The 27,707-nt window shown below is 38.0% G+C and overlaps 1 protein-coding gene across 9 annotated transcripts in view; it reads right to left on the reverse strand.

The window, feature by feature from the left end:
• LOC147836041 (uncharacterized) overlaps nt 1-27,707 on the reverse strand; it is a 305,239-nt gene that overhangs the window by 81,891 nt on the left and 195,641 nt on the right. For 5 of the 9 annotated variants that reach the window (XM_087261523.1, XM_087261522.1, XM_087261524.1 and 2 more), the window contains 2 exons: nt 23,880-24,034; nt 23,155-23,229 (listed from right to left, as the gene is read on the reverse strand). In XM_087261523.1, coding sequence (XP_087117649.1) covers nt 23,155-23,229; nt 23,880-23,972 — 168 coding nt within the window. In that variant the 5' untranslated portion in view covers nt 23,973-24,034. Of the gene's footprint in view, nt 1-20,958; nt 21,947-23,154; nt 23,230-23,879; nt 24,035-27,707 lie in introns of those variants that run through there. The other 4 variants (XR_015495895.1, XM_087261525.1, XR_015495891.1 and 1 more) reach the window with 3 other exon arrangements.

Consider the following 27,707-nt stretch of genomic DNA (forward strand, 5'->3'; position numbering starts at 1 on the left):
ACTTGATATTACAATGTTTTAAGTGCTCAATTCCAATTTTTTCATGCGAGAATGTAGCTCTTCAAAACTCAAATCTGTGGTTTATTTATAAAGATTGTGTGTAATTTTAACTGTGCTTTGCCGATAGTGGAGATTTGTGACCTCCAGGGGGTGATAGGTGCTCATTACTCATGTGTCCGGTGAGAGCAGTTTTTCCTCGGCTAGACATTCTGATATTTGCCCCTGACTTTGAAATCGTTTTGGGTCTGTTTAACAGTCTTTGGTTTCATGAATCAATTACTTTTGTTCCAGTTTTGGCTAATCACAATTTTATGTTCATTAAAACTTCATTTAATTATTAAAAATTCAAATAAAATAAGCATCATCTTATTTTCATCACTGTGTATGATTATGTGCCTTTTCTATTTTACAGGGTTCCCGCTTGGCATGGACTTTCTAGAATATAATATCTTTTTAAAAGGTATACTCCAAAATTAAAAGGCAGGGACTTTTATATTTTATTGTCCAAGCATGGAATAAAATGGTATTAGCTTGATTACCATTTTGCAGAACTTTAATAAACATTATGAGATCAACAATGGGTAATTATTTATTATATCATTTAAAAGAAAAAAAATCTGAGCTACTTATTGTTTGTGTGGTGGTTGTATGATGGTGATTGTGTGGTTGTATTTATTATTTATTTATTTATTTATTTTTTGTTAACTAAACTCCATTCCTTAAAATGTATTTTTTTTCTAAACTATATTTTTATTGCATTGCTTGTATGCTTGTTGTTATGGTTAGGCTACTGTTCCTTTTTTATTTCTTTCCTGGTCATCAACTGGGAAACACTTACAGTTGAAGTCAGAATTATTAGCCCCCTGTTGATTTTTCCTTCTTTTATAAATATTTTCCAAATTATGTTTGAATACACTGGAAATTTTCACAATGTGTCTGATAATGTTTTTTTCTTCTGGAGAATGTCTTATTTGTCTTATTTTGGCTTAAATAAAAGTGTTTTTTAATTAAAAAAATAACATTTTAAGGTCAAAATTATTAGCCCCTTTTAAGCTAAATATTTTTCCGAAAGTCTACAGAACAAACCATCATTATACAATACAAGTTATTCAATTACCTAATTACCCTAACCTGTCTAACTTAATTAACTTTAAATGTCACTTTAAGCTGTATAGAAGTGTCTTAAAATATCTAGTACAATATTATTTACTGTCATCATGGTAAAGATAAATTAAATCAGTTATTAGAAATGAGTTGTTAAAACTATTATGTTTAGAAATGTGTTGAAGAAATCTTCTCTACGTTAAACAGAAATTAGGGGAAAAAATAAACAGAGGGGCTAAAAATTCAGGGGGCTAATTATTCTGACTTCAGTTGTAGGTCAAATAAAGTCACCAGACTGTACCTGTTGATCAACGCTGAATTTTAGGGGCTTTGGCTTTAAAATGACCACTTCAGAGTGTGGGTGTTAAAAAATAGATGACAGAAAAGCTACAACTGTAAAACTACCATCAAGCTATTAAAAATGGGAGAGGGAGCATTTTGCACCACACAAACAATAAGAAGCTCAGATTTTTTTTTCAAAATAATAATAAATATTTATCCATTGTAGTTCTCAAAATGGTTTTTAAAGTTATATAAAACCACCACAATGTAATGTAATGTAATGTAATGTGTATTTATATAGCGCATTTATTGTGTATGGCCATACACCCAAAGCGCTTTACAATCATGAGGGGGGTCTCTCCACACTACCACCAGTGTGCAGCATCCACTTGGATGATGCGACGGCAGCCACAGGACAACGGCGCCAGTGCGCTCACCACACACCAGCTATAGGTGGAGTGGAGAGACAGTGATCGAGCCAATTCGGTGTAAGGGGATGATTGGGAGGTCATGATCGTAAGGGCCGATAGAGGGACTTTGGCCAGGACACCGGGGTTACACCCCTGCTCTTTCACGAGAAGTGCCATGGGATTTTTTTAATGACCGCAGAGAGTCAGGACCTCGGTTTAACGTCTCATCCGAAAGACGGCGCCCACTGACAGTATAGTGTCCCCTTCACTTTTACTGGGGCATTAGGACTCACACAGACCACAGGTTGAGCGCCCCCTGCTGGCCTCACTAACACCACTTCCAACAGCAACCTAGTGTTCCCTAGTGGTCTCCCATCCAGGTACTGACCAGGCTCAGCCCTGCTTAGCTTCAGTGAGTAACCGGTCTTGGGCTGCAGGGTGATGTGGCTGTGTACCATCTACTTAGATGATGCAACGGCAGCCACAGGTCAATGGCCCCAGTGCGCTCACCACACACCAGTAGTTAGTAGACTGGAGAGACAGTGATAGAGCCAATTCGGTGGGTTGGGATGACTGGGAGGCCATGAAGGTTAAGGGCCATCTAGAAAATTTGGCCAGGACACCAGGGTTATATCCTTACTCTTTTACGAGAAGTGACATGAGAATTTTTTTATGACCGCAGAGAGTCAGGACCTCAGTTTCATCCGAAAGACAGCGCTCACTAACAGTATGGTGTCCCCTTTACTATAGTGGGGCATTAGAATTCACACATAGCACAGGTTGAGCATCCCTGGTGGCATCAATAACAACACTTCCAACAGCAACCTTTCCCATGTGGTCCCCCATCCAGGTACTGACCAGGCTCAGCCCTGCTTAGCTTCAGTGAGTAACCAGTCTTGGGCTGCAGGGTGATGTGGCTGTGGACTACATACAACTGTAAATAATACAGTGGCCAAAGGTGCTGCTCAACACCCAACAACACACCTTCCTCCTGACAACATGTTGTCCCACTAGCAAGTAGCTAGAAGCCTGACCACTTCCTATAAAGATTCACAAGGAGTCGCTTGTGTTAGACCCTCTTCTTCTGTAACATTGAGATTGAGCCTATCTCTCAGTGGGTTCAAGCTAATACATTAATTACCTCTTTCTGTCTCTCTGAAGTGTAGGAAGCATTCGTGGACTACAGGGCTGAGAGAGAAAGACAGATCACAGTAGTGAAGTGTTGATAATGGGCTGGATGAATGTGTGAGCCACAGCTAATCACCCTTATCCCAAAACTCCACCCATAGCAGATAGAGCTGTTCAACTGCCCCGACTGTGGCCCGCAAGATGGATGGCACACACACTGCTGTCAGTACAGACCAAACATACTCACACACACCAGACTTTGTCGACAGCGAGAGGAAAAAGAGCGGATGTGTGTGAGGGAAAGTCATGAGCATCTCGAAGTTATTGTGAACAAATATGCACATTGAAACAATAGACAGGATAATGCCTGCATTCTCATTCAAATAAGATTTCTCGTCCTCTCATCCTTTCCTCTGTTTTAGTTTATGTCTTTTTCTCATTCTGTCTGTTTCTTTGTTCTCGCTATTCTCGATGGTCTAGTTTTTGACATGCGTGCAAATCAGCAAATTACAGGGTGGCAGACGCGAGCTAAAGGAAAAAAAAATAAGAGAAGAGAGAGAGAGATAAAAATATCTGGATATGTTATACTCTTTATAACGTTTATTATCAAGTCAAGTCATGTCAAACTGTATGTATTGAGCACTTTACAAACACAGAAGTGCTGTCCAGAAAATATACAACAAAATGATAAGCATATTAGTCTAAAAAAATACATAAAATACAAGATAAAATATATCTAAAAAGGGACAAAGTAGGTCAATATATTTGGAAGGCTTGTTTACACAATTGGAATAATATAAATTTAAAGCAATTTTGTAACTTTTTTATACTTATGAGTATCTTACAGTTTCAAGTATTAAACTCGCAATTACAGTAATTCTGAAATGTAAGATATAAACAGAATTGTGATAACTAAGTATTTAATTAGATAAAAAATTAATAATAATAATAATAATAATAATAATAATAATAATAATAATACAGATTTGTATCTTGCTGTTTATATAGTTGAAGTCAGAATTATTAGCCCACTTTTGAATTATTATTATTTTTTTAATATAATGATGTCTAACAGAGCAAGGAAAATTTCACAGTATTTCTGATAAAATTAGATATTATAAAGTATCTAGTAAAACAGTATTTACTATCATCATGGCAAAGAAAAAATACATCAGTGATTAGAAATTATTAAACTTAGAAATTAATAATTATTATTATAATGAATAATGAAATTATTAGAAATTAATAGAAACTATAATGTTGAAAAAAAATCTCTGTTAAACAGAAATTGGGGACAAAATAAACGGGGCTAATAATTCAAGGGGTTTAATAATTCTGACTTCAACTGTATATCACATTGCCACTTTATAAACTTGCAACAAGCAGAATTGGCTTATATGTTGGTAAATCAAAATCACTAGAAAAAAAATAGATAAATAAATAAATTATATAGAATTAAATAATTGCAAGAAAAGAAAGTAAGAATTGTGAGAAAGCCACATGTCTTGTGCAGACCTGTGCTCTGACAAACACTATCTGGATGTAGAACTGTATTAATACAAGTGGACATTCTCAGAAAGAGGCCAAACTCACATACACAGCAACACACACACACACACACATCCAGTTACTTCAGAGTGGAAAATGGGATTTCATAGGCTGTTAGTGCTGTTGAATTGGCACAGGTGTCTCTCTGTGTATGACTGACTTCTGCTTTTATCTCTCAACACAAGTGTGTTCATACTGTCAAGAAGAAGAACAGAACAAAGACAATAGTGTTTCTGAGTCGCTGTACACGAGTGAGCAATGGTAATTTCATGCTTATTGTATGATACAGTATACAGTGCCAGCTAGTTAAACAAGTCCCTGAACTTTTCTGGCGTGCTTGTAGAACTCTGCATAAGTCCACAATCCAATCTGACAGTACATATACTATAAATGTACACACACTATAAATGTTTGATTTTAGTTTGATTTTAGTCAGATTAACAATAACTTTTCTTCTCAATATCCGTCAAACGTTTTAGTCTGACTGAAATGGTACAGTTTTTGAGACTAGCCTGATTTGGACTAGCTATCTTCATCTTGCAGAAAGAAACAATAATTAACATTACTAACAACAAATGAAAGAAAGAAAGAAAGAAACAATAAATAAATAAAGAAATAAATAAAGAAAGAAAGAAAGAAAGTATATATATATATATATATATATATATATATATATTTTTTTTTTTTTTACAAAATAACTCTTCTGGTATTCAAAATAATTATATTAAAAATACAATAAACAAAATGCCTTTACAGAACAATCTACATCTGTTTTAACAGTAAATAAATCAAGTCCAGTAAATCAAGTGGCCATTTTCTGCTGAATTAGTAATTTAATATTAGCAATTCAGCATATACTATTATATAGAAGATAATATATAGAAGATTCACAGCATCATGAAGACAGATACATAACAGCTTCACGGCAGTGCATGAAATAACGAGAGTGAATACAGTGAATAGTAAACAACAAGCAACATGAAACAAATATAATAAACTTATGGGAATAAAAAACAAACATGTATAGCATTATTACATTTTTATCATTTAAATAATTATAAATATTTTAAAACATTCAAAATATTTTAGCAAAGATGCATAAAAATTACAGAGTAAAGATCATTCTAGTATGTTTCTTATAGTATCTATTTGCACTTCTATTTCAGTTTTTACCATTTATTCATTCATTCATTTTTCTTTAGCCTAGTCCCTTTATAAGGGGGTTGCCACAGCGGAATGAACCACCAACTTATCCAGCAAATGTTTTACACAGCAGATGCTCTTCCAGCTGCAACCTAGTGCTGGAAAACACCCATACACACTCTCCACACACACATACACCATGGCAAATTTAGTTTATTCAGTTCGCCAATAGCACATGTCTTTGGACTGAGGGGCAAGCCGGAGCACCCGGAGGAAACCCACAGGGAGAACCTTCTTGTCATGACGTGACAGTGCTAACCACTGAGCCACCGCAAAGATACATCAAAATTACATAGTAAAGATCAGTATATTACAATAGATATCTATTTATAGTTTTTTTACTACTAAAATGATTATTGATATTTTGATGAATATTTTGAACAAATACTTCTATCTAGCAAAGATACATAAAAATAAGCACTATGCTACACAAGATTTTAATTTTAAATAAAGGCTGCTCTTTGAACTTTCTAATTATCAGACAATCCTATTTCACAGTTCTGACATAAATCATGATTCATCAAAACGTACATGATTCAACATAACACTAAAGACTGGAGTAATGGCTTGCTGAAAACTCAGCATTGAATCACATGAATAAATTACATTTTTAAAACATTTTGAAATGCAATTATATTTCACAAGAACATCAGTAGCTCAACTCCATTGCAGCTTTGATAAAACACATAAAAATATTTACACATAGCCAGTCAATGTTCAATATTAATGTTTAAATCACTGTATTTATTTGTTATCTTTAATGTCTTTAACGTTTCCATCCCAGTGTATAAATAGAGTCTGGCTATTTTTATTAAATACACCAAGCTATAATATGAAGCAGCTTGATCACTGCCCTGCGATTTCCAGAGTGGCTTCCGTAGTGTTTCGCGAGCGTGTTAATTGCTTCTCTCTATGTTTCATATACTCACATGCCTCCCTGTTTAATTGCCTGATATTAGCACTGTGACTTGTGCTGTTTAGCTGCTCTGTCCCTAGAGTTCAGCCGGCCGCTTTTAATTAATGGAAGGTCAACACCTTAGCACACACAAACACACGTATAAGAATACCTGTAAGACACAGAGGGGATCACTGACCGTCATTTAATACACACGCAAGTCGACGTATATCCCTCAGCCTTATACAACACAACACAGCCTATCCTTTGAGGGTCTTTAGAGTGAGAAAACCCCCTTTAGGTAATCTCTGAAACCGAGCTCTAATCCATACTGTTGGTAACACACGGCCCGAAATGAAAGCCCATTAGTCCCTGAAACAGGCTCTCTCTGTTTACCTTCTTTCTTTCTGTCTGCGCAAAAGGCTTATTCTGGCTCTTCAAGACGACCCTCTTTTTTTTCCAGCCTTTTCTTCATTCTTTACTGTTTGGGCTTGTTTTGCTTTTTCAAAGAGACTTCTAAAAATGGCCACCACAGTTTCCTTTGTAGACGCGAGCCAGCTGCCCATCCTGGCAGCGAACGGCAGCTCCATCACCCCCCGTGCAGCCCAATGTCCCCTCTTTCCTGCTCTTTCATCAGCTCCGAGGAAGAATTCCAGCTATGATGACGGCTTCACAAATGTCCCCAACTCTTCTTCTATCACTCCTGCTATAAATAGGCCGGGATCAAGAATTCAACGCATACCTTTACTCGCCTTTTGAAGACTGATGGGACAAATCCTTTATGTCATTAATCTTTTAGAGAGCAAGCCTGGCGAGGAGTTTTACATTGCAGTTTTTTTGCCACCTGTGTTCCACCCGGGTCAGACAGAAGCTTGTCAGCCGAACTGTTAACACACTGTTCCTTGTGTCCAACACATAATTGGGCCTTAAAACACACACATTTGTGCATTTGAAAGTGCCCCCACCTGGGCTGAACGCTCACAGGCCTTTAAGCTGTTCTGGCCGTCATCTCACCTGCCTCCCTTTTGTTTTTTTGCCCATTTTCACTATTTGATGTGGTTTTAAACTAAGCGCAGTAGGGCAGTATAAAAGTTTAACGCCACAGCTAGGTCACTTCTCCTTGGGCGTGCATTGTGCTTTTTACAGTTCTTCTATTAGTCAGCTCAGCGAGGGAAAATTTCACTGCAGCTTTTCATTGATTTATGTCAATGGCCATTAGGCCGCTGTTGCAGGTTTTGCTTTTAATAGGAATTTGCACCCGGCTGGTGTGGTGGTAAATGACCTGAGGTTATTAATTTGATGATTAATTAGGAAAGTTTGTTTCTTGTAAAGTGGCAGCGCTTCTTTAAGCTGGCCTGTAAAGTTTTATTGGAGCATACAGCTGACCTGCGATTGTAAATGTGTGTTTGAGGCGCACTGACTCACCATCTCAGCTCTTGACTGCTGTTAATTTTATATCTGTCCAATAAAAAGCAGCAAGGGCTGGACGAGTATGAGATTTTGTGTGTGTGTACATGTAAAACCCTGCCTTTACATACACATGCACAATTGTCTAGAGTTATTCCCTGCTGTTCAAAGATAGCTCAAGCAAACAGATTTGAATTTCTTACATCTTAAAAGTTGTTAATTTATTATTAGTATTAGTATTATTAATATTATTATTATTGATTGTATTATTTTCATTATTGCTAATCGTTGCCTACTTTCTCTATCATTATTTAGTTACTTACTAATTTCCAGATATTACAATTCTGGAATGTACCATGAACTGGTAATTATTGTAATTGCATGTTATGACACATAACTGAAAACAGCTACCACTATCATTTATGCTATAAAAAGTAACAGATAATGTTTATCCATCAAGTTATTGCAGAAAAAACCCAGACCTTACCGTGGAAGGGTGAAGGGGTATATTTTGCATTAATGCCTGGCTGGTTGCATACTGTCCTGCTTATTACACTCATTACTTTTAAGCTAAGTAATCATTATGACACAAAGTGTAGACAAGTTGAAAGTAGATCAACATATAAAGGGTATGGTACATTATGATTTTAAATGATTAAACAATTTAAACACCATTATTTTTTTTAAACTTTTATTATACATTAACCAAATTTGAACTAGTTGTTCACTTAAAAACTCAACTACAACATTCAGTGACACAAATATAATATTGATCCAGCAAAATGACAAGGCTTTCAAAGACATTCAGATTGGAGAACCAGAATAAATTGCTTTATAATTGACAAAATTAAATTTTACACTGGTATTGTTATTGTTATTATGGTAATTTTTTTCTCTCTGTTGCCACCACTGGCTTGCATGGTTAGGGACCTGTGGAGCTGTGCCTCGATGGATTGGCTCTTCAGTGTTTGAACTCTCAGCAGTGAATATTAAATCACACTGAACTAAACTGAACTTCAACACTGAAAACTGAACTGACACTGTTTCAATTTACTACAATCTTCTATGTGAAGCTGCTTTGGCACAATCTACTTTGCAAAAGCTCTATAAAAATAAACATGAATTGAATATTATATTAATAATATCAACCAGGGCTTGGCATTAACGTTTTTGATCACCACCCACTGTGGCTAGTAGATTTCTATCATTACTAGCCACTCACCAATTTCACTGGCCACAATTTTGTTCTTGGGAAATTATATTTTATACGCATACATTAGACTTTGATACACTAAAATTACTTGATTTAGACTTTTATTTCACTTATTTCACTAAGGATTTACCCAATTTATGTCTGACCACACCAATCACAAATAAATAATTATTTCTTAGCCAAGAATTTAAAATAAAATGTCAAAACAAGCAAAAATAAAGCTGTATACATTCACTTTTTATTCCACAAAACCTTTCTTTAAATAAAAAACAAAACAATTGACAGTTATAAAAGAATTATTATCATGTAACTAAAATGCAGAGTGGTCTGTCCTTGCTAAAAGCCTCTTAAATCACCAGTTAACTACACATTAATGGGGAGTTAATCTCATATTAAAGCAATGTTATTGTAAAAATAATAACTAAACCATAAATAAAAAATAACTGTAAGCAAAATAAAGCAGGTGAAAAACATACCCTGTGTGTAAATGAAAGGATGGTCATGCACATATGGTTAACGTTAGGCCCATATTCTGTTCAATGAATGGTTAAAGCAAAAGTCGCTCTTAAAGCTGAAGGACTGTGGTTGCATGAGCATCAATTTTTGTCCAGTCTATTTCAAAGAGATCCAATCGCACCAGTTGCGCTTGCAGGCACGGTTGCTTCACATCAGGAAACAGGAGCGTGCATGCTTTTTCACATCACCTGTGTGTGCGAGTGACTGATTGACATGTTTTTTGCTAGGTGGTTGCTAGGGTGTTCTGAGTGGTTGCTAAGGTGTTGCTAGGCTGTATCTAGGGTGCTCTGAATGGTTGCTAGGTAGTTACTAAGGCGTCGCTAGGGTGTTTTTACTGTTAAGGCATTGCTAGGTGGTTGCTAGGGTGTTCCAGGAATTTGTTGAGGTAATATGGTTCTAGTATGATTTAACATGTTGCTTATATGGTTATAGTATGAATTAGCATGTTGCTAGTATGATGAGAATGTTTGTTAGTATGTTTCTAGTATAGATTGGTTGTTAGTATGGATTGGCATGTTGTTAGTATGTTCAATGTAAAGTCAATGACAATTTTTTACAATAGAAGTCTATGGGAAGTCCATGTGGCTAGTAAATTGAAAGGTCGTCAGTGATTGGCAGATTGGTAGTCAATTGTTAAATGAGCCCAAATGAGTTAAATGAGCCCAACCTTAAGTCTGTATGACAGTCTGGCGCAAAGTTATGAGGTCACAAAATTTGGTCTAATGTTAAGTCAGTGGTATATTTCCGAATTTTACGGGTCAGTTTCGGAAAACCGTAAGTCGGATCCATTGGAAGAGATATAACAACCAGAGACCAGTTTGGAGGTTTGGAGTTAGTTTAGTGGTTGCAGTATGAGCGGTCTAGGGGGAGATGCATATAAAAATTAGTCTAAGAAGAAGAAGAAGAAGAAGAAGAAGGAAGAATAATAAGTTTATTTAGTATAACAGTATGTTGGCTTTCACAAGCCACCATAATTATCTTTAACCAGTCAAAGTGGCTAGTGGGGGTGGCTGTCTAACCCTCCACAAGTGAAATCTACCTGCATTTAGTGGGTTGGCAGGTGTTAATGTCAAGCCCTGGTATCAACAGATATCCAGTATTAAAAAAACACTAAACAGTGATATATGGTCCTTGGTACCTCCTACAGTAGCTAATCTACATTTTTGTCTGTTTGTCTGTCTGTCTCTATGCTTGTGTTTACAGAAACTAAACCTTGGCACAAAAAAGTCAGAGAAGGAAGGACCCTGTGTGTTGTCTTGATTACCTCCCCAGGGGACCCTCACTGTGGAACCACTTTAAAGATAAATACCCAAATGATGTTTTCAAACTGTGGTCGCCTCAGCACGGAGTTGAAACAATATCAGTGAGGTAAGGGAAATGAGAGTTGAATGGCACTGTTTACAGTTGTTAGCTGTTCACACATAAGCAGCAAATTCCAACATAAACATCCACTCAGAGCATGTAAAAGCAGAAACTATTAATAAGCCCTTTTATCCTTGCCTGAGATTGTGCGTGGCCCCCCGAGAGAAGACTAATCTGACCCTCATTTTCTGTTTTATTCTTATAGCTCGCCTCTCCCACACACCTCTCCCTCGTTTCAGGGTTAATGACTCTTTTCCCCTCCTTTTTACAGTAGACCAACAATCCATGACCTCAAAATCCCCTCAGTGTTTTGAGTATTTGATGTTTGTGTGCGCATGTCATGGTCACGGTACCTGCATTTCATGCCATATTTCAAAGGCATGCAATTCATGCATGTGACACAAAAGTTAGCAGGTTCAAGAACAGGTTGAGCCAGGCATGGTGTTTCTCACCGGCTTTCCTTGAGCGGGATACTTTGCAGTGCTCTGTGTATTTGCATACGCTCTTCAAGAAACCACTTTCATGTCAAAGCCAAGTCTTCCACTTGAGGATCGCTACCACTAGTCATCCTCCCTTCAGGTTTCAAGAGCTCAGCATGTGAGAGTGTGTGTGTTGTTAGCTTTCCATTATTTTTCCATGAAATAACATCTGAGGACATCCTTTACCCACTGATGTACAATAATATGACAGCATATGGCTATTGTTTACACAACCTGAGCAATAACTCAACCCTTGAACTTCAAACCAAGGCCCTGTTTTCCTTTTTCTTTTTCAGCTGGAGCTGATGGGAGTTGACACGTCTCTTTTACCCCGCACTCGGGCTGATTGAGAGCGGAGAATAAAGAGAAGATGGCGACTATAAACACCATGCCTTTCCTTTTCGCTTTCTTCCTCCCGCTTTCATCGTTTGTTCTTTACACCAATGTTTTTCTTCATGTCTCATGTCTTTTGACCACATCCTTCTCTGATTCCAGGTCTGGAAGCCTCTTCAGTCCGTTGGCATGTGGCAGATGGCTGCCCAGTTTGTGGTCTCCTCTCCTTGTGCTCTCATCTGCCTATCAAAACAGGCACCCTGATCACATGACCTCAAGCCGGCATCATGTGATCCTCTGTCGCTTTTCCATTAAGCAAGATTTAGTGATTCTAAACAGTGTCCAGCGGTTTAACAACCAGCTGATTTCCCTTTTCTCATGTACTGTCTTGAATTCAATTAGTAATTCCTCAGTGAAACTGTCTGTTCTTCATAACAGATCAAAGTTTGATGATTACAGTGGATAAATAAAATGTTACAACACATGGGAGTTCTTTTCAGAGCAGTCACAATATGTTTTGTCATACTAGACGGGTAAGAAGGGTCATTAATCAAATCCCTCAGGATGTTAGCGACATCGCTTTTTGTTTAACAAATCAATATTTCATGCTCAAGAATTCTTCTAGCCCATATATGGGCAAACTTTTGATCAGAAACAGACCAAGACAAGTCTACAAAGCAGAGCAGACAGCAGGGCAGAATGAAAGATTGTATCCCCACTAGAGGTCTACGAGCCAGGGATGGAAAGAGAGAGAAAGAGCGGGATCAGTAATATCCCTTTCACTGGGTGGAAGTTGGGATGGGAGGGAAATGGCAGCTCCCAGGGAAAGCCAACAACTGGCCATCATTCTGACCGCTTGTCCTCATCAATCACTCGCATTTGTTGACCAAGCAACATGATGTCACTATTCATTTCATGCATTCCTCTAATGTGGACCCAGGGGGAGTCCACCATTCTCTGTGGGTATTTCCTGTCCCATTGCATTCTGGGATATGTCTGTTTCCTTCAAGAAGATCATTTAGCTTTTGAAAAATTTGCTCTCCCTCTGCCTCTCTCCCTCCTTTCCTTCAGCTTTGCTATCAGCTCTCACTTTCTTCTTCTAAAATCCTGCTAGTTTTCAGTCTTGTTCATTGATTCATTTTCTTTCTGGCTTAGTCCCTTAATTAAACTGGGGTAGCCACAGCGTAATGAACTGCCAACTTATGTAGCATACGTTTTACGCAGCTGCAACCCATCACTGGGAAACACTCATACACTCTCATTCACACATACAATATGGACAATTTAGCTTATCTAATTCACCTATAGCACATGTCTTTGTTTTGGACAGAAACTGACTCAGCCGAGGCTCGAACCAGCGACCTTCTTGCTGTGAGGCTACAGCACTACCTACTGCGCCACTGCGTCGTCTTTTCAGTCTTGTTATTTTTCAAATTGAATCAATATTGTTGTTCTTTTTACTATTCTGAACAATTTAATGGTGTGGTATCTAGGGATGCACAGATACCATTTTTTTTTTTTGGAACCGATCACATCCCGATATCAAATTTCTGAGTATCGACTGATACAAATCCGATCCTGATACTGTGTCTTTTTTTAAGCATAATACAGTTTCTATTGTTCTGGTGATAAACTCAAGTACTATATCTGCTTTAGTAAAAATAACAGAGCCATAGGCCTACTATATATGACACGACACAATCTATCTAAAAACATGATGCTTGCTGTAAACTAGACTACATTATTTGAGCATTCGTTATAACATCGATCTGTTGTGGTCCATCTTACGTTTCCTTTTTTTTTTTAATATTAAGATTTTTTTTGGAAATCTGTAATAGGCTACCTTTATTGACACTAATCATTGGTAAAATAACCAGCCTTTTAGCAAAGGACGATATTTTCCTGCAGGTTTGATGCAAACTAAACTAAACTGTCTGAGGCCAGTTTTACTTAATAAACATTTCCTTTTCTGTTAATGACAAACCATATTGCGTCTGTCTGTTTTACTATAATTAATTTAATCAACTACTTTGACCACAATGAGCCAGGCTTTACAAACTATTCTCAGCACTGAAAGAATTACCCTCGGAAGGATGAGAGAACAGAAACTCATTGTGACAATAGATTTACGTAGCATAAAGGAAGCATGTGATGCATTACTTAGACACAGCGTGCAGCCCTCCAGTATCTGCGGACATTTTCAAAATTGAGCAGCACAAAGAGAAGAAATGAGTGCATTGAGGATCTGTCCAATGTATTATTGAGCCTTTTCTAATTTACAATTTCAGGTAGGCCTACTTTGTGTGTGAAGAGCAGGTAATAACCCTCACTACTCCAGTTTTGCGAATGCGATCTGATGATCTAACAGACACAGCGCAACATGATTTAGAAACAGTAATGAACTCCTTGTTGCAGGTCAAAATGAACCCATTTAATGCAAAACTAAATAATTTCTCCATTTATTATTTATATTAACAGAAGCAAATAGCTTTGGAGAAAGTTTTTTATGTTTCCATGAATGCGACACACTGTGTGAATTGTGAATGAATGAAGAACGATTGACATGCATTTAATTAAACATAAATTTAAACACTTGAATATTCATCTGTACTTCACATTAAACTACAGGATGACTTCAGAACATTTGGGATATAGTAGGCATACAGGACAATTTTCTAGTGCCTTAGAGGCTACCTTCATAACTTTTGCTGGCTTACAAAATATACAGAATATAGCGCACGCACAAGATCGAATTTGGATTGGTACCAGCTGGCCGATACCCAATCCAGCAAAAATATGCGGTATCCACAAGATATCCGACCCAAGAATCGGGATTGGTGCATTCCTAGTGGTATTCCAAAGTTAAACATTTGAAAATTCACCTGATCTGTTACCTATATGCATATTCATCCATCCAATACCTTTCGATTTAATCTGATTCTGGGAGTCACTATTTAAAACTTTAGCCAATTGATTAAAAATCGTTGGAGAAAAATTTTTTGATGCAACCATAAATCATTTTTTTCTCCAACCCCTATTTGAAAGGGGAGAGAGGTACGCTAGGATGTTAAATATGGCAGGCTGTAGCATCAGTCGCTAATGCACCTCTTGAGGCCAAGAGAGTGAGGCTTACCCTCTCGTTCAGATCTGCCTCCGTCCAGTCAACCATTCATGTCTAGTTTACATGGATGAGTTTACCTGGAGCTGCTTCTCACCCTTTATGTTAATTGTAGACTGCAGGTTTGCAGCTGGGTTGAGCGAGAGCGTCTGATGGTTGCTGCTTATTTGTGGAAGGATGTGGCGTGCCGAAATGGCCTTTTGATCAAATCTGACTTCTCCTGAGCAGACAGAGCTGCTGTAGGCTGTGATCAGTGCTCCTGTGTCTCATTTGAAAGAATGGTGTCAGCGTGTTGACAAGCCGCTGATAAGTCAGTAGCTTCTAAAGAAAAATGTTTAAAGGCAGATAAATGCCTCAGGACTTAAACTGTCTGTCTTTGCATACTGATTGTAGTTTATTTTTAGTGATTATGAAAACCTGGTTTAAAAAGGCTTAGGGGATGTTGATTTTAGTAGTCGTACATGAAAGAGGCCCTAGTGTGTGATAACCACGCACGGGTAGTACACTTTATCTCCCCTGACTTTTGTGAAGCCATATTTACTGTCCACATTCATTTCTGTCACTTCCTCTGACTTTGTGCATCTCTGGTTGAACCGGGGCAGGGTGTTCCAGTGACTTACTATGATTCTTACTCTGTTCCCTCTCCCTCTCGCGCTCACTTTTCACCTCCCTCCAGCATTAAGAGGCTTAGAGGGAGCTTAGCGCCCAGGTCAAGCTGCCCTTTGGCTTCTACAGCTCGGTTCTTTGAAGTGATGCCAGGTTGAAGTGAACAAGCCGCTCCGCTCACAGGTGAGCCGCCCGTGCTTTTACCGCCAATCCCGGGTCAGCTGCGTGCAGATGGCCCACTCGCCTCCTTCCTTACGTTATTATTTTATAGTTTGGTTCTGCATTCCTCCCGCTCAGCCTGTGGTAGACACGGACCCTTCGGTCTTATTGCTTACACATGTCTACTCCTCTTTGCCTCAGCGGGAACAGACAAAACAGAAGGGGGAGGTGGTGGAGGGAGCAGCCTGTCCAAACTCTCCCCCCACCTTGAACTAATCGAGAGGAGGCCGGAGAACCGCAGCCAGGCAGGCCTGTGCCAGTGGGGTTTCAATTTGTAGAGGCATAAACAGATACTAAAGACAGAGTAATGGAGGGGTGATTTATCAAGCCAGTTCACATCAAATTATCACAGCGCCCCCCTGCTGCCTGGCCCTGTAACGGCCCTGTTGAGAGGGCAGAGTCTACCTCAAGAGAAAAAAGAGAGCGAGATGCGTGGTCACAGTTCGTTACCAAAGGCGCAAACATGTGTCCTACTGTCTGCTTCTAATCCAACCGTGACACTCACCACCAACCCATCAATGGGAAAAGGAGATGTTCCAGCGAGAGCACAAATGCAAACCCATCATCAAACTTCTTAAAAAGGATTTTCTCAACGAACCAAACATGTGTTATCCTATCGCTTTAATCATGTACCTGGGAAAAGTTCGGCTCTTGCTCTAAAAGTGTTTGGGTCAGACATGTAAGGCAATTCATCTTCAAATAAACGTATTATTCCTCTGCCGAGAAGTCATGTTTCAATTTTCCCGTTTCGCCAGAACACAGTTATGCCTTTGATCTTTTCCAGCATCAGCCAACACATGGATAACACATCGCTTAAAAGATAAAGGTAAGAAATATGTTCCGTGATGATGTCATCGGCTTGCCTGGGACCGGGGCAAACTCCTGTCCTGGTCTGCATTAGCGTACGTGAGTGGATGTGAAAATGTTGAGTTAGTATGAGTTACTATGTAGATGCGCTCTGGGACTGAGGCTACTGATGTCTGATCCGTAAGTGAAATCAATTACACATTGTCCAAAAGTTAGATCCTCTCTGTGGGAACTTAATCGCATCAGCTCCTGCTCAGAATCTTCCTGACAAACTTTAAGATTTGTCTCTTGTTCCTGATCCTGGCATGTCTCTGTTTCGCTGTCCCACTATGTCTCTCTCTCTCTCTCTTGCATTTCGATACATTTGTACACTCCTTACAATTCAGCGGAGAGCCATTCATCATCATTTGACTATGTATCTGTCCCGTTCTGCTTTCTTTGATCAGGCCATGCTTGACGTCGCACATCTGCTCTGTGTTTAAAGGCCAGTAATGCTGTAGCTCAAACACTATTAGCTAGCATAACCCAAGAACAGCTTTACTGGACAGTTTGTTCCCCCTGTAATTTTTTTACACGCTTTCAGCTGTAATGATTCGAGAATCTGAGTTTGGAAGTCAGAGTGATTATTTTCCCTCCAGATGTGTCACTTTAACATGCATTTATTCTTTTAGTTTTTTGTGTGTGCATAATCTATTTAGTCTGAATATGTCTTGTGATTTGTAAAGTAGAATTTAGAAGTCCTCAGAGAATAAAGAGTAAATGCTTGTACTGTTTAAAGATACCACATAGCGTAGCTAAACTGTTCCAGGCTCACTCTCCGTTTCACTGACAAATAACATCTGGTTTTATCTACTAAATGGCAGTATCTGTTTCTATTCATCAATAATATTTCACAATATTGCTGTTTTTACTTTGTTTTTGAATAAATAAATTTTTGTGACACTTTTTTGAACTACACAATAAAATGACATCTTTATTGTAATAAATACATGTACATACCATTCAAAACTTTGGGGTCAGTAGGACTTTTAAATGTTTTAAAATAAGCTTCTGCTACTCACCAAGGGTGCATTTATTTAATAAAAAATACAGTAAACATTGTAAAATTGTGAAATGTTATTGCACTATAAAATAACTGTTCAAAAGTAGTTTATCGTTTGATTTGATAATTTATTCCATTGTTTTCAAAGATGAATTTTCAGCTTCATTACTCCAGTCTTAAGTCACATGATCCTACAGAAATTAATCTAATATTTATTATTATTATTATTATTATTATTAGTAGTAGTAGTAGTAGTAGTAGTAGTATTAATGGTAATAGTAATAAAAGCAATAATGACAGGAGTAATAATTTTATTTAAAACTACATACACTAAGAAAGCAGTTATTTAAAATTTTAATAAATATTTACCAATTTAACCAGTTTTTAATGCTATCTTGATGAACACAATAGTTTTCTATTATAGAAAACATGAAAAGAATAATAAAACTGACCCCAAACAAAGTGTGTGCGTTTGTAATTTAATACTTTTATAAATGTACCATTTAAATTTTTTTTTTTGCATGTACTATTAATTTATTGATTACAATTACCTAATACTATTTACTTTTCTTGTTTGTCTTGAATATATTGTTTTACATTTGTTTGTTTTTTTCCACTGCCTCTTTGTGCTTTGGTTCCTTAAATAATCTGTAAGTGAATAATTGTACTCTTAAAAATAAATAAATAAACAGATAGATAGATAGATAGATAGATAGATAGATAGACAGACAGACAGACAGACAGACAGACAGACAGACAGACAGACAGACAGACAGACAGACAGACAGACAGACAGATAGATAAATAGATAGATAGATAGATAGATAGATAGATAGATAGATAGATAGATAGATAGATAGATAGATAGATAGATAGATAGATAGATAGATAGATAAATAAAAAAGTCTTTGTGACCAACAGTCAAAAAAATTATATATCACTTTAAGAACCTTTTTGCAAATTGGACAGTTTGTTTATTTATTTATTTACTTTTTAAAGGTTCTTTGAAGAACTGTCTGCTTAAGAAAAAGACTCATGTCCTGAAAGTTAGTTAGTAGAAGTTTAGCATATGGTAGTTTTGACAGGTTGGAAAATCATTTGATTTACCTGGTTGTAAACATTTATTCTGGACGACATGGTGGCTCAGTGGTTAGCACTGTTGCCATTCCGCTGTGGCGACCCCTGATAAACAAATGGACTAAGTGAAAGAAAAACTAATAAACATTTATACTAATTATTACAATCAAGAGCCATTATATTAAAGTATTAAAATAACAGTCTTTATATGTAACCTCCCTCACAAAAAAAACTATGTGTGTGCGTGTGTGTAAGTGAGTGTGAGAGAGAGAGAGAGAGAGAGAGAGAGAGAGAGAGAGAGAGAGAGAGAGAGAGAGAGAGAGAGAGAGAGAGAGAGAGAGAGAGAGAGAGAGAGAGAGAGAGAGTCTGTGTGTGCTCTCTAGCCCTCTGGCCCAGGGCTCTGTCTCCACCCCTTCTCCTTCTAATCAGCCATAATCAAAAGTGAAATGCGTTTTTCTAAGGAAGTAGCTGGAAAATTTCACAATCTGCATTTTCTCAGACCAAACTGATTAGAGAAACATTATCCTGCTCGTGCAGTCACTTCCAATCTACCTTTCATCTGTCTCCACAATCGCCTAATTATTTAAGCAGTGACCTCACGATGCAGTTTTACTAAAGGATGAAACACATGGCATGACATTTCTGCAGAGAATTCTGCATGATATCTTTGGTAATGTGCTGTGCTCCTTTTCAGAGAAAATGAAGAGTGTGCGTGTGCATGTGTAAGGCAGATTGTGCATTTTTAATCTGTTCAGACTGACAAAATCATGCCTGTATATATATATGTGATATCTGTAAATCTCTTCGGTTTGTGTGAGTATGCGAGCCTGTATGTGTGAAAGGTAATCGGTTACACTATATAGCCTTTAGCAGTTTGTTTCCCAGGGGAAAATGTGAGAAGTTGAGTCTTGTTATTGAGGGGTCATGATTGCAGTAGGGCTTCAGTGGCTCTCTTTGACCTACACTATATACTTATACACAAGAGTCGACTTCCCGCTTTAGGGCACCAAGCACTATATTGAGTATTGACTATATGTCAGGAATGTGCTCACTCTTGCCAAATATTCCTTCAATAAAGACGTGTGAGGAAAAGTGTTTGGACAAAAGCTAAGAATACCCTCAAAATCAATAATGTTCCACCTTTGTGCTTAGGTGGATTTGACAAGCACAATTATGACAGTGAATATTTAGGTGGTTAATCAAAATTACAATATTATTCGGATGGTGTTCTTTTGTCCTGCATTGCAGAATCCAGCCGTCTGAGGTGAAATATGTGTCTGTGGTTTAAACCCCATCAACTCCAACATCAAAAGAAAACAAGCAATCAGCACTCTTTAGAAATGTGTCCGCTTCTCAAAGGGTCCACTTGGGGCCAGGTTAAGAGATATCATTTTCACTCTAATAGTCGTCTGGATTGAGTGAGTTTTGACTGAATTATCGGCCTGCTAGCAGGTAAAAGAAAGGAAGAAAGCGAGGGAGAGAGAAAGGGGCTGGGGGAACGAAGGGGAAAGGCTTTGAACCTGCCGCGGGGTCTGGCCCTCTCAGCCACTCAGACGATAAGAATCCTTAGCTTGACTGAGGGAGTGGTATTTCTTTCATCTCTCTCTCTCTCTCTCTAGGCCTGGGGTGATTGTGTCGCTCGTTCTGTTATCGTAGGTGACTGTGTTGAATCATCATGCTTATTTGTACCTGACACCCGATCCGCAAATAAAGCAGCTTTGGAAATGGGCTTTAAAGCGAGAGGGACATTCCTGAGTCTGGCCAGAGGGCAGAATCCCAAACCCAGAGGCTCAGTCGAGCCTTGCAAGCAATAAGGGTCGTGACCTTAGCGAGGGCAAGAACACTTCCACTTTTGAAATGTTTTTGTTGGCTGATAGTGAAGACTGCATTTATATGTCCACCCTTCAAATCAGTGGAAACTCACACTTTTCGCTTTGTGTGTCTGTAGTAATGATAATCTTGCTAATACTACTGATACTACTATTACTACTACTGCTATACCATGATTACTATTACTCATATACCATTATTACTGCTGCTACTACTAATCATATTAATTATTGATTATTATTTTTTGTATTTTACTTTTTAACAATTGCATTCCATCAACGCATGTAATGCAATGTCATTACTTACCCTATTGATAATTTTTTTATAACAATTTTTGTATTTGTTTAATATAAATGTATAGATAAAATACAATGCATTATAATTGCATACTTTACTATTTATATATTTGTTTTATGTTTAAAAAAAAAACAGCATCATCAAATAATCAATAAAAAATAATTGGACAAAACATACAATTGTGGGATGTTCCCAAAGTGTTCTGACCATAGATTGTTTAAGGTAACCTTCATACTATACACTCTCAAATATTCTGGTTGCTCGTCTTAGGTAAAATATTGACAAAGACATCCCATAAATTTATTTATAACATAAAGTTGAATCTAATTAATAAATTTGTCAGCATTTCAGCCAAATTTGTCTTGGAACAACCTACTTTTTTGAGTGATGTACCGACATTAATGGAGTGTTTCCACTGAGTGGTACAGTCGGTACGTGTGGGGGGTTGTACGACAGAAAGTTTCAGTCAATGCAACTTAAGAAATGTCTACAATAAAGCTGTACAGATCGTTCACATATCATATGAGAAGCACTTCTCACAAAACAGATGCTTTATACACATACAGTAAATACTTGTGTATAAATGTTGATTACTAACCTTTCTGAACAAGATTTAATTATAACTGCAGAACAATGATGCAAAATAGCCTACTGTAACATCTGCAATTATTTGAAATAAATAAATGCAACATATATGAACACATACAGACCCTTAAGAGGGTCACACACCAAAAGTGCCGCACCACACAGCGCCATGCATTTCAGAATTGTAAACATAGGTTTCTATCAGGGTACACACACCGGCGCCGCAAGTTTGCAGCTGTCCGCAGCACCCAGCCACGACTCAGGACCCTGTTCATATTTCTGCCACGCCATCTGAATAGTTACATTTCAAATAACATGCGAATGCAATTCGAGATCATTCGAGAGTTCATAATAGTCCAAAAGGTGATGATAATAGTTAAACATGGCAGTTTGTTCATGTTTTAGGTAGCTGAAACAATCATTTGCTCCTTTGTTTTCCAGCTTCTTCTTTGTTTTTTGTGCTTCACAGTCGCGTTTATCCATTTCTGAAAGGATCGGGATGTCAGAAACACTTCAATAATCACATGCATGTTATTATCATCAGTTCAAGAAGTTCATAATTTCAAATATAGATGCGTACACAAGTGCAAGCGAGAATACGAAACCGATCGCGCTTTAGACGACCTTGTAAAAAACTACGGGTCACAGTGTAAAATCTGCTCTTCTTCTTGGCTTTGTGGCTGCTCATAAAGATGACGACAAGGTCTGTTTGAGCACGGGTCAACCGTGGCTCAATATTATATGTATATAATATTATTACGGTGTAAGTCTTGGCTGTGTATTTAAAACATGGTGGTTCCTTTGTTTTAATTCTGGCTTGTGCACGAGCAAGTGACATAACTCTGCAAATCAATAGCGTTTAGCTGCAAACCTAGCTCCGCCTTTTGGTACTGTTTTGCCGGGCTAGGTACCCTTTGCAAAGGGTTCCCAAAAAGTGGTATGGTACAGTTCAGTTTTAGGTACCTTTTGGCTGTGAAAACGGCCATGAAAGCATGCTGAACCAAACAGTATGGTACCACATGAAAGCATGCTGAACCAAACAGTATGGTACCACTCAGTGGAAACGAGCCATATGATGTGTGACACTATAGAAATGTACAATTTCCACTGAGAAGTGAGCATATTAGTTCATGACTATAGTCTTTGATGCATAACCTCGTAGACTATAGTCATGAACTTCTCAGTTGGCGTCAGAATTTTTATAATTTATCTTGCCAAAGGAATTGCAAGAACAAAAATATAATATTTTAATATATTAATATTAGATAACAGTAATAACATTAACTGTGCATTATATCTTGCTCCCTTTCCCCCCTTGTGTGTGTCTCTCTCTCTCTCTCTGTCTCTCTCGCTCTCTCTCTCTATCTCTCTCACTCAGCCTTCTTCATTGTTTCAATGCTAGAGGAAAAGAGAAATCACATTTCCATCAGGTTAAATTGGGCTGGGCAGTGTTATCAGTTGGGGAGGGGCTGGCTCTGACAGGAGCCTCTCTGGAGTGATTAATAGCTGCTGGGCTGAGGCCAGGCTTTTTCTGCCTGCAATGAGGAGCTGGCTGGAGGGCAGGCCCGATAAGCACTGCTCTTATTACCCCAGAGAAGCCTTGAGTAGGCCACTTTAGCTGGACTGGAAGAAAGGGGCTCTGACTGTGACACACCAGTTCACTATATGACTAATTGTAACATCCCATATTTACCTTATGAATGGCCATATCTATCCTGTTAAATGGTCTGCAGCAGCTCTGCATCTCTGGAGATGCTCTCATGGATGACTGCAGAAGACAGAGAAATACTGTAAGACCCCTGTTCATCCACTTCAGTAGCTGTTTGTTCACATTTGTCCACTGGTAGCCATCAATGATAAGGGATTAAGTTATTCACAGTGCCTCTGGACAAACAAACCCTCAGCAGACATGTTTTGGTAATCTGTGAAGAATTGTTTTAGCCCAAGGGTGACTCCTGGTGTTGCCGAGAGCACCTGCCAACTAAAGTACCTCAGTGTTTTTATCAGTTTAGTTTTTTGAATGCACATCATTGCTTTTCCAATATAAACAAAACACTGTCTCTTATTTGAAGCCACCTTCTGTACATCTGTGCATGAGAGTCTGGGGATCTGATACAGTGACACTGGTGGAACTAAAGTATCTTCTGGCTTAAAAAAAAAAAACTACATTTAGTCAGCAAAATAGGTTTAGAGTGACTGAAAAAGGTCTTGAAGCCTTACTATTAGACTGATTGTTAGGATTGTGCGTATTGTGCAACATAGACTCATTCTGAAAACGTACCCCTATATTCATTTCTGGAGATTATGTAGCCAATTATGTAGCCAGAAGTAAGCATGGCTGCATTTGGTCTTTAAAATGAACACTACGAGGCAGTATGATGCTGTTTCCTTTTTCGCACATACCAGATGACAGCTTACCTCCATATGGACGGCTTTCCCGCTGTTACAAGTTTGTCCAATAAACTTGCCATATACATTGGTGGACTTGAGACGCAGAGAGGAGTTAACCATGGTGACGGGGTTCGAGTCTGGCAAATAATGGTTCCAGAAGGCGGGTAAGACAAAACAGAAGCCTAAAAAACAAACAAACAAGTAAACAACAGTGTGAGAATGTTGTAAACTCTGACAACGTTGTAAAACTCAGGCCAGGGCCTCTCTTTTTTTGAATTGCTTTTGAAAAGACTGTCGGTTGGGGTTAGGGAAGTGGGTTGATGGGTCAGTAGGTACCTTTGAAAACACTGTTGGTTATGTTTAGGGAATGAGAAGGGTGGATCAGTCGATTGAATAGTGTATTTGCATGAGAACAGCAGGCACGGATGGCACTCACAAGAGAAATTTGAGATCTGAAAATGCGTACACACCATCCTCTACGCAGACTCGCAAAAACAAATACTGCAAAAAACACAGCCCCTGGGACCAATTTGGCATTCTCCAGAAATGTATATAGTGGTACTTTTTCAGAATGAGCCTGGGTTGGTATTGTGGGGTTGAGAAGTCAATGTCCCCTCAGTAACCTCACAGTTTTTGCTTACAATAAGTGCCTTAAGCTAAACTATTGGACATCTTTAAAGGCTTTGACACATCGAACCAGCAGTTGTTGCAATATGTCAAATCATCATCCATCATTGTTGGTGTCAGAGAGTGAACTCTGGCCCACTGATCCATTTAACTAATGAGTAAGTGCATCACAATAAGGGTTAAGTCACAAAAACGAACTAAGATAGCACAGACAGAAGGCTGTTCTAATTGAAAGTGTTAATTAATTTATTTTTTTTACAGTTTATGTATCTGCAGGATTTCTGACTCGCTGATACAGTATAGATAAGTGTTCTTTCACCTCATGCAGATGCATATCATACTTGACTGGTAAAAAAGCAATACTTGCTGTGTTTCAATTGCAACTTTTAGACCTGATGATGAACTTTTAGATGGTAAAGAACTAAATCCAACTGAAGGTCTATCTGAAATAATATTATTACTTAAAAAAATTAATTCATTAGTTGATTAACTTTGTTAAAAAGATAAAAACCATATTGCTGTTGTACCCTTTAATACCCTCTAATATGGCCTGTCAATTATATCTTTTCCATGCTTTTGTTAAACCCTAACTCTATCTCTCTCTCACTCTCTCTCTCTCTCTCTCTCTCTCTCTCTCTCTTTATTGTTTAGGCTTATCAACATTCTGAAACTCTGAGAGCTTTTTGATTAGAACAGTACCGGGAGCTGCTGTCTGGCCTGCGCTGCTTTGTGTTTCTATACCCACAGCATCAAAACAGGAGAATATGGCCTTATTATAGCATTTGAAGTCAATATGTATTATAAAATCAATCTAGATGGGGATACAGCCATCCTTCTAATTAGAGGAGGTGACTGGAGATTGATTTTTAATTGCAAAAGTAATTACATGGGGCAGATAGCCAGTGACGTTTGATTATCTGTGTGATTGATTAAAAGGCCTTGCAAGGGGAGTGGACTGGCAGGCTGCAGGATCCAGACAAAAGAGAAAATTAAAAAAGTTGTCCCGTTTGTAATCACACATTTCAAGGGTGAAATTACAAAGCTAAACACCCCCCACGAGATCACGAGCGGTTACAATGTGTGCACCCATGTGCTAACACGCTGTTTTGCGAAACTCACATTTCTTTTTTTCCTCTCCTCTAGATGGAGGTAGAATTAAAACGTGACCCTTCTAATGAATAGATTACTCTTCTACACAGCCTACATTCATGCACCAGAAAGCTTCATCAGAGAAAGAGAGTATGTGAGGCACAAAGAGACAGAGATGGAGAAAGATACATCTTATCTCTCTCTGTGATTTCTCCTTCCCTCCGTTCCATCTATGCTGTCATCACCGAGCAATAGGTGTCTTCACCTGCCAATTGTAGTGCTCTGTGTGATAAGCAACCCTAGCAAATAAACATGTGAGTAAACATCTTATCACTCAAACTGTCAGTAAACCCCCGCAGAATAGGCTACTCATCTTTATTTATCTGATTTGTCACTCTTCTGAGAGCCTGACTGAGGAGGTGAGCTGGTGACTAGTCAAACTCATAAAGAAATGTTTAACCGCAGATGGATTGTGCTGTGCTATTACGCTGTAGGACTGCCAGTTCGCTCTGATTTGAGGCTCTGCCCCCTCTCATAATAAGATCATGCTGGATAAAAGACCGGGACAAAGTTTTAGTGTGTTTATGTGCCCTGATGCATGTAATCTGTCTCTTTTCTTTCTCTCTCTGTCTTTTGTAGTCAGCTTGTTTTAATCCCATACCACTCAAGCCCACCTGTCCCTAATAAGCCCTTTAGTCGCCGCTGTCAAACACACACACACACACACACACACACACACACACACACACACACACACACACACACACACACACACACACACATATACAGGCACGCACATACACGCAGTTAGTTTTTTCTGAATTGTGCAGACATTCCATAAGTTTCCATTGTTTTTATTCTGTACAAACTCGATTTTAAATTGCTCTACCCCAAACCTATCCATGAACTCAACCCTCACAAGAAACTTTGTAAGTTTACAGTTTAACTTGCTTAAAAATATATATTTTATATTTGATTTCTAAGCTTTTTTAGATACAAAGATATAAGCAATGTCCTCATAATTCACCATATCATTTTATTATCCGCACAATACCTATATCTTAGATATTTTTGTCACTAAAACATGCACACAAACACACTGTTTGTCCGTCCTTCCATTCATTCATTCATTCGTTCGTTCGTTCGTTCGTTCATTCATTCATCCATGTGTTTTTTCATCAGTCTATCCATTTATGTTTATCATTCCATTCATTCATTCATTCATTCGTATGTTCATCGGTCCACTGGTTCATTCATTCATTCGTATGTTCATCAGTCCACCAGTTCATTCATTCATTCGTATGTTCATCAGTCCACCGGTTCATTCATTCATATGTTCATCAGTCCACTGGTTCATTCATTCATTAATTCGTACGTTCATCAGTCCAGCGGTTCATTTATTCATATGTTCATCAGTCCATTCATTCATTCCTATGTTTATCAGTCCATCGGTTCATTCTTTCATTCCTATGTTCATCAGTCCACTGGTTCAATCATTCATCAGTATGTTCACCAGTCCTTCAGTTCATTCATTCATTCCTATGTTCATCAGTCCACTGGTTCATTCATTCATCAGTATGTTCACCAGTCCTTCAGTTCATTCATTCATTTGTATGTTCATAAGTTCATTCATTCATTAGTATGTTCATCAGTTCATCGCTTCATTCATTTGTTTGTGTTCATACTGTTTTAGTTCATATTCATCCATTCATCCATCCATCCATCCATCCATCCGTTGGTTCATTAATTTATTCATTAGAATGATCATCAGTCCATCCATTCATTCCTTAATTTGTTGGTGTTCAATTTGTTTAAGTCTATATTAATTAATTGCTCCATCTGTTCATTAATTTATTTATTAGTATGTTCATCAGTCCATCAGTTCATTCATTCATTTGTTTATTAATTTTTTTATACATTTGTTTGATTGTTATTTTTTTAGTCCATCTTTTTTCATTCATTTATATATATATGGTCATCAATCCATCTTCATTCATCCATCCAACTGTTCCATCTGTCCATTGATTCATTTGTATGTTCTTCAATCAATCGGTTCAATTATTCATTCATTCATTTATTCATTCAATTATATGTATGTTCATCAGTCCATCTTCATTCATTCATCCATCCATCCGTTGG

The sequence above is a fragment of the Danio rerio genome, chromosome 7 (assembly GCF_052040795.2).
Source record: "Danio rerio strain M-AB ecotype USA chromosome 7, GRCz13ab, whole genome shotgun sequence".
Classification (NCBI taxonomy): Eukaryota; Metazoa; Chordata; class Actinopteri; order Cypriniformes; family Danionidae; genus Danio; species Danio rerio.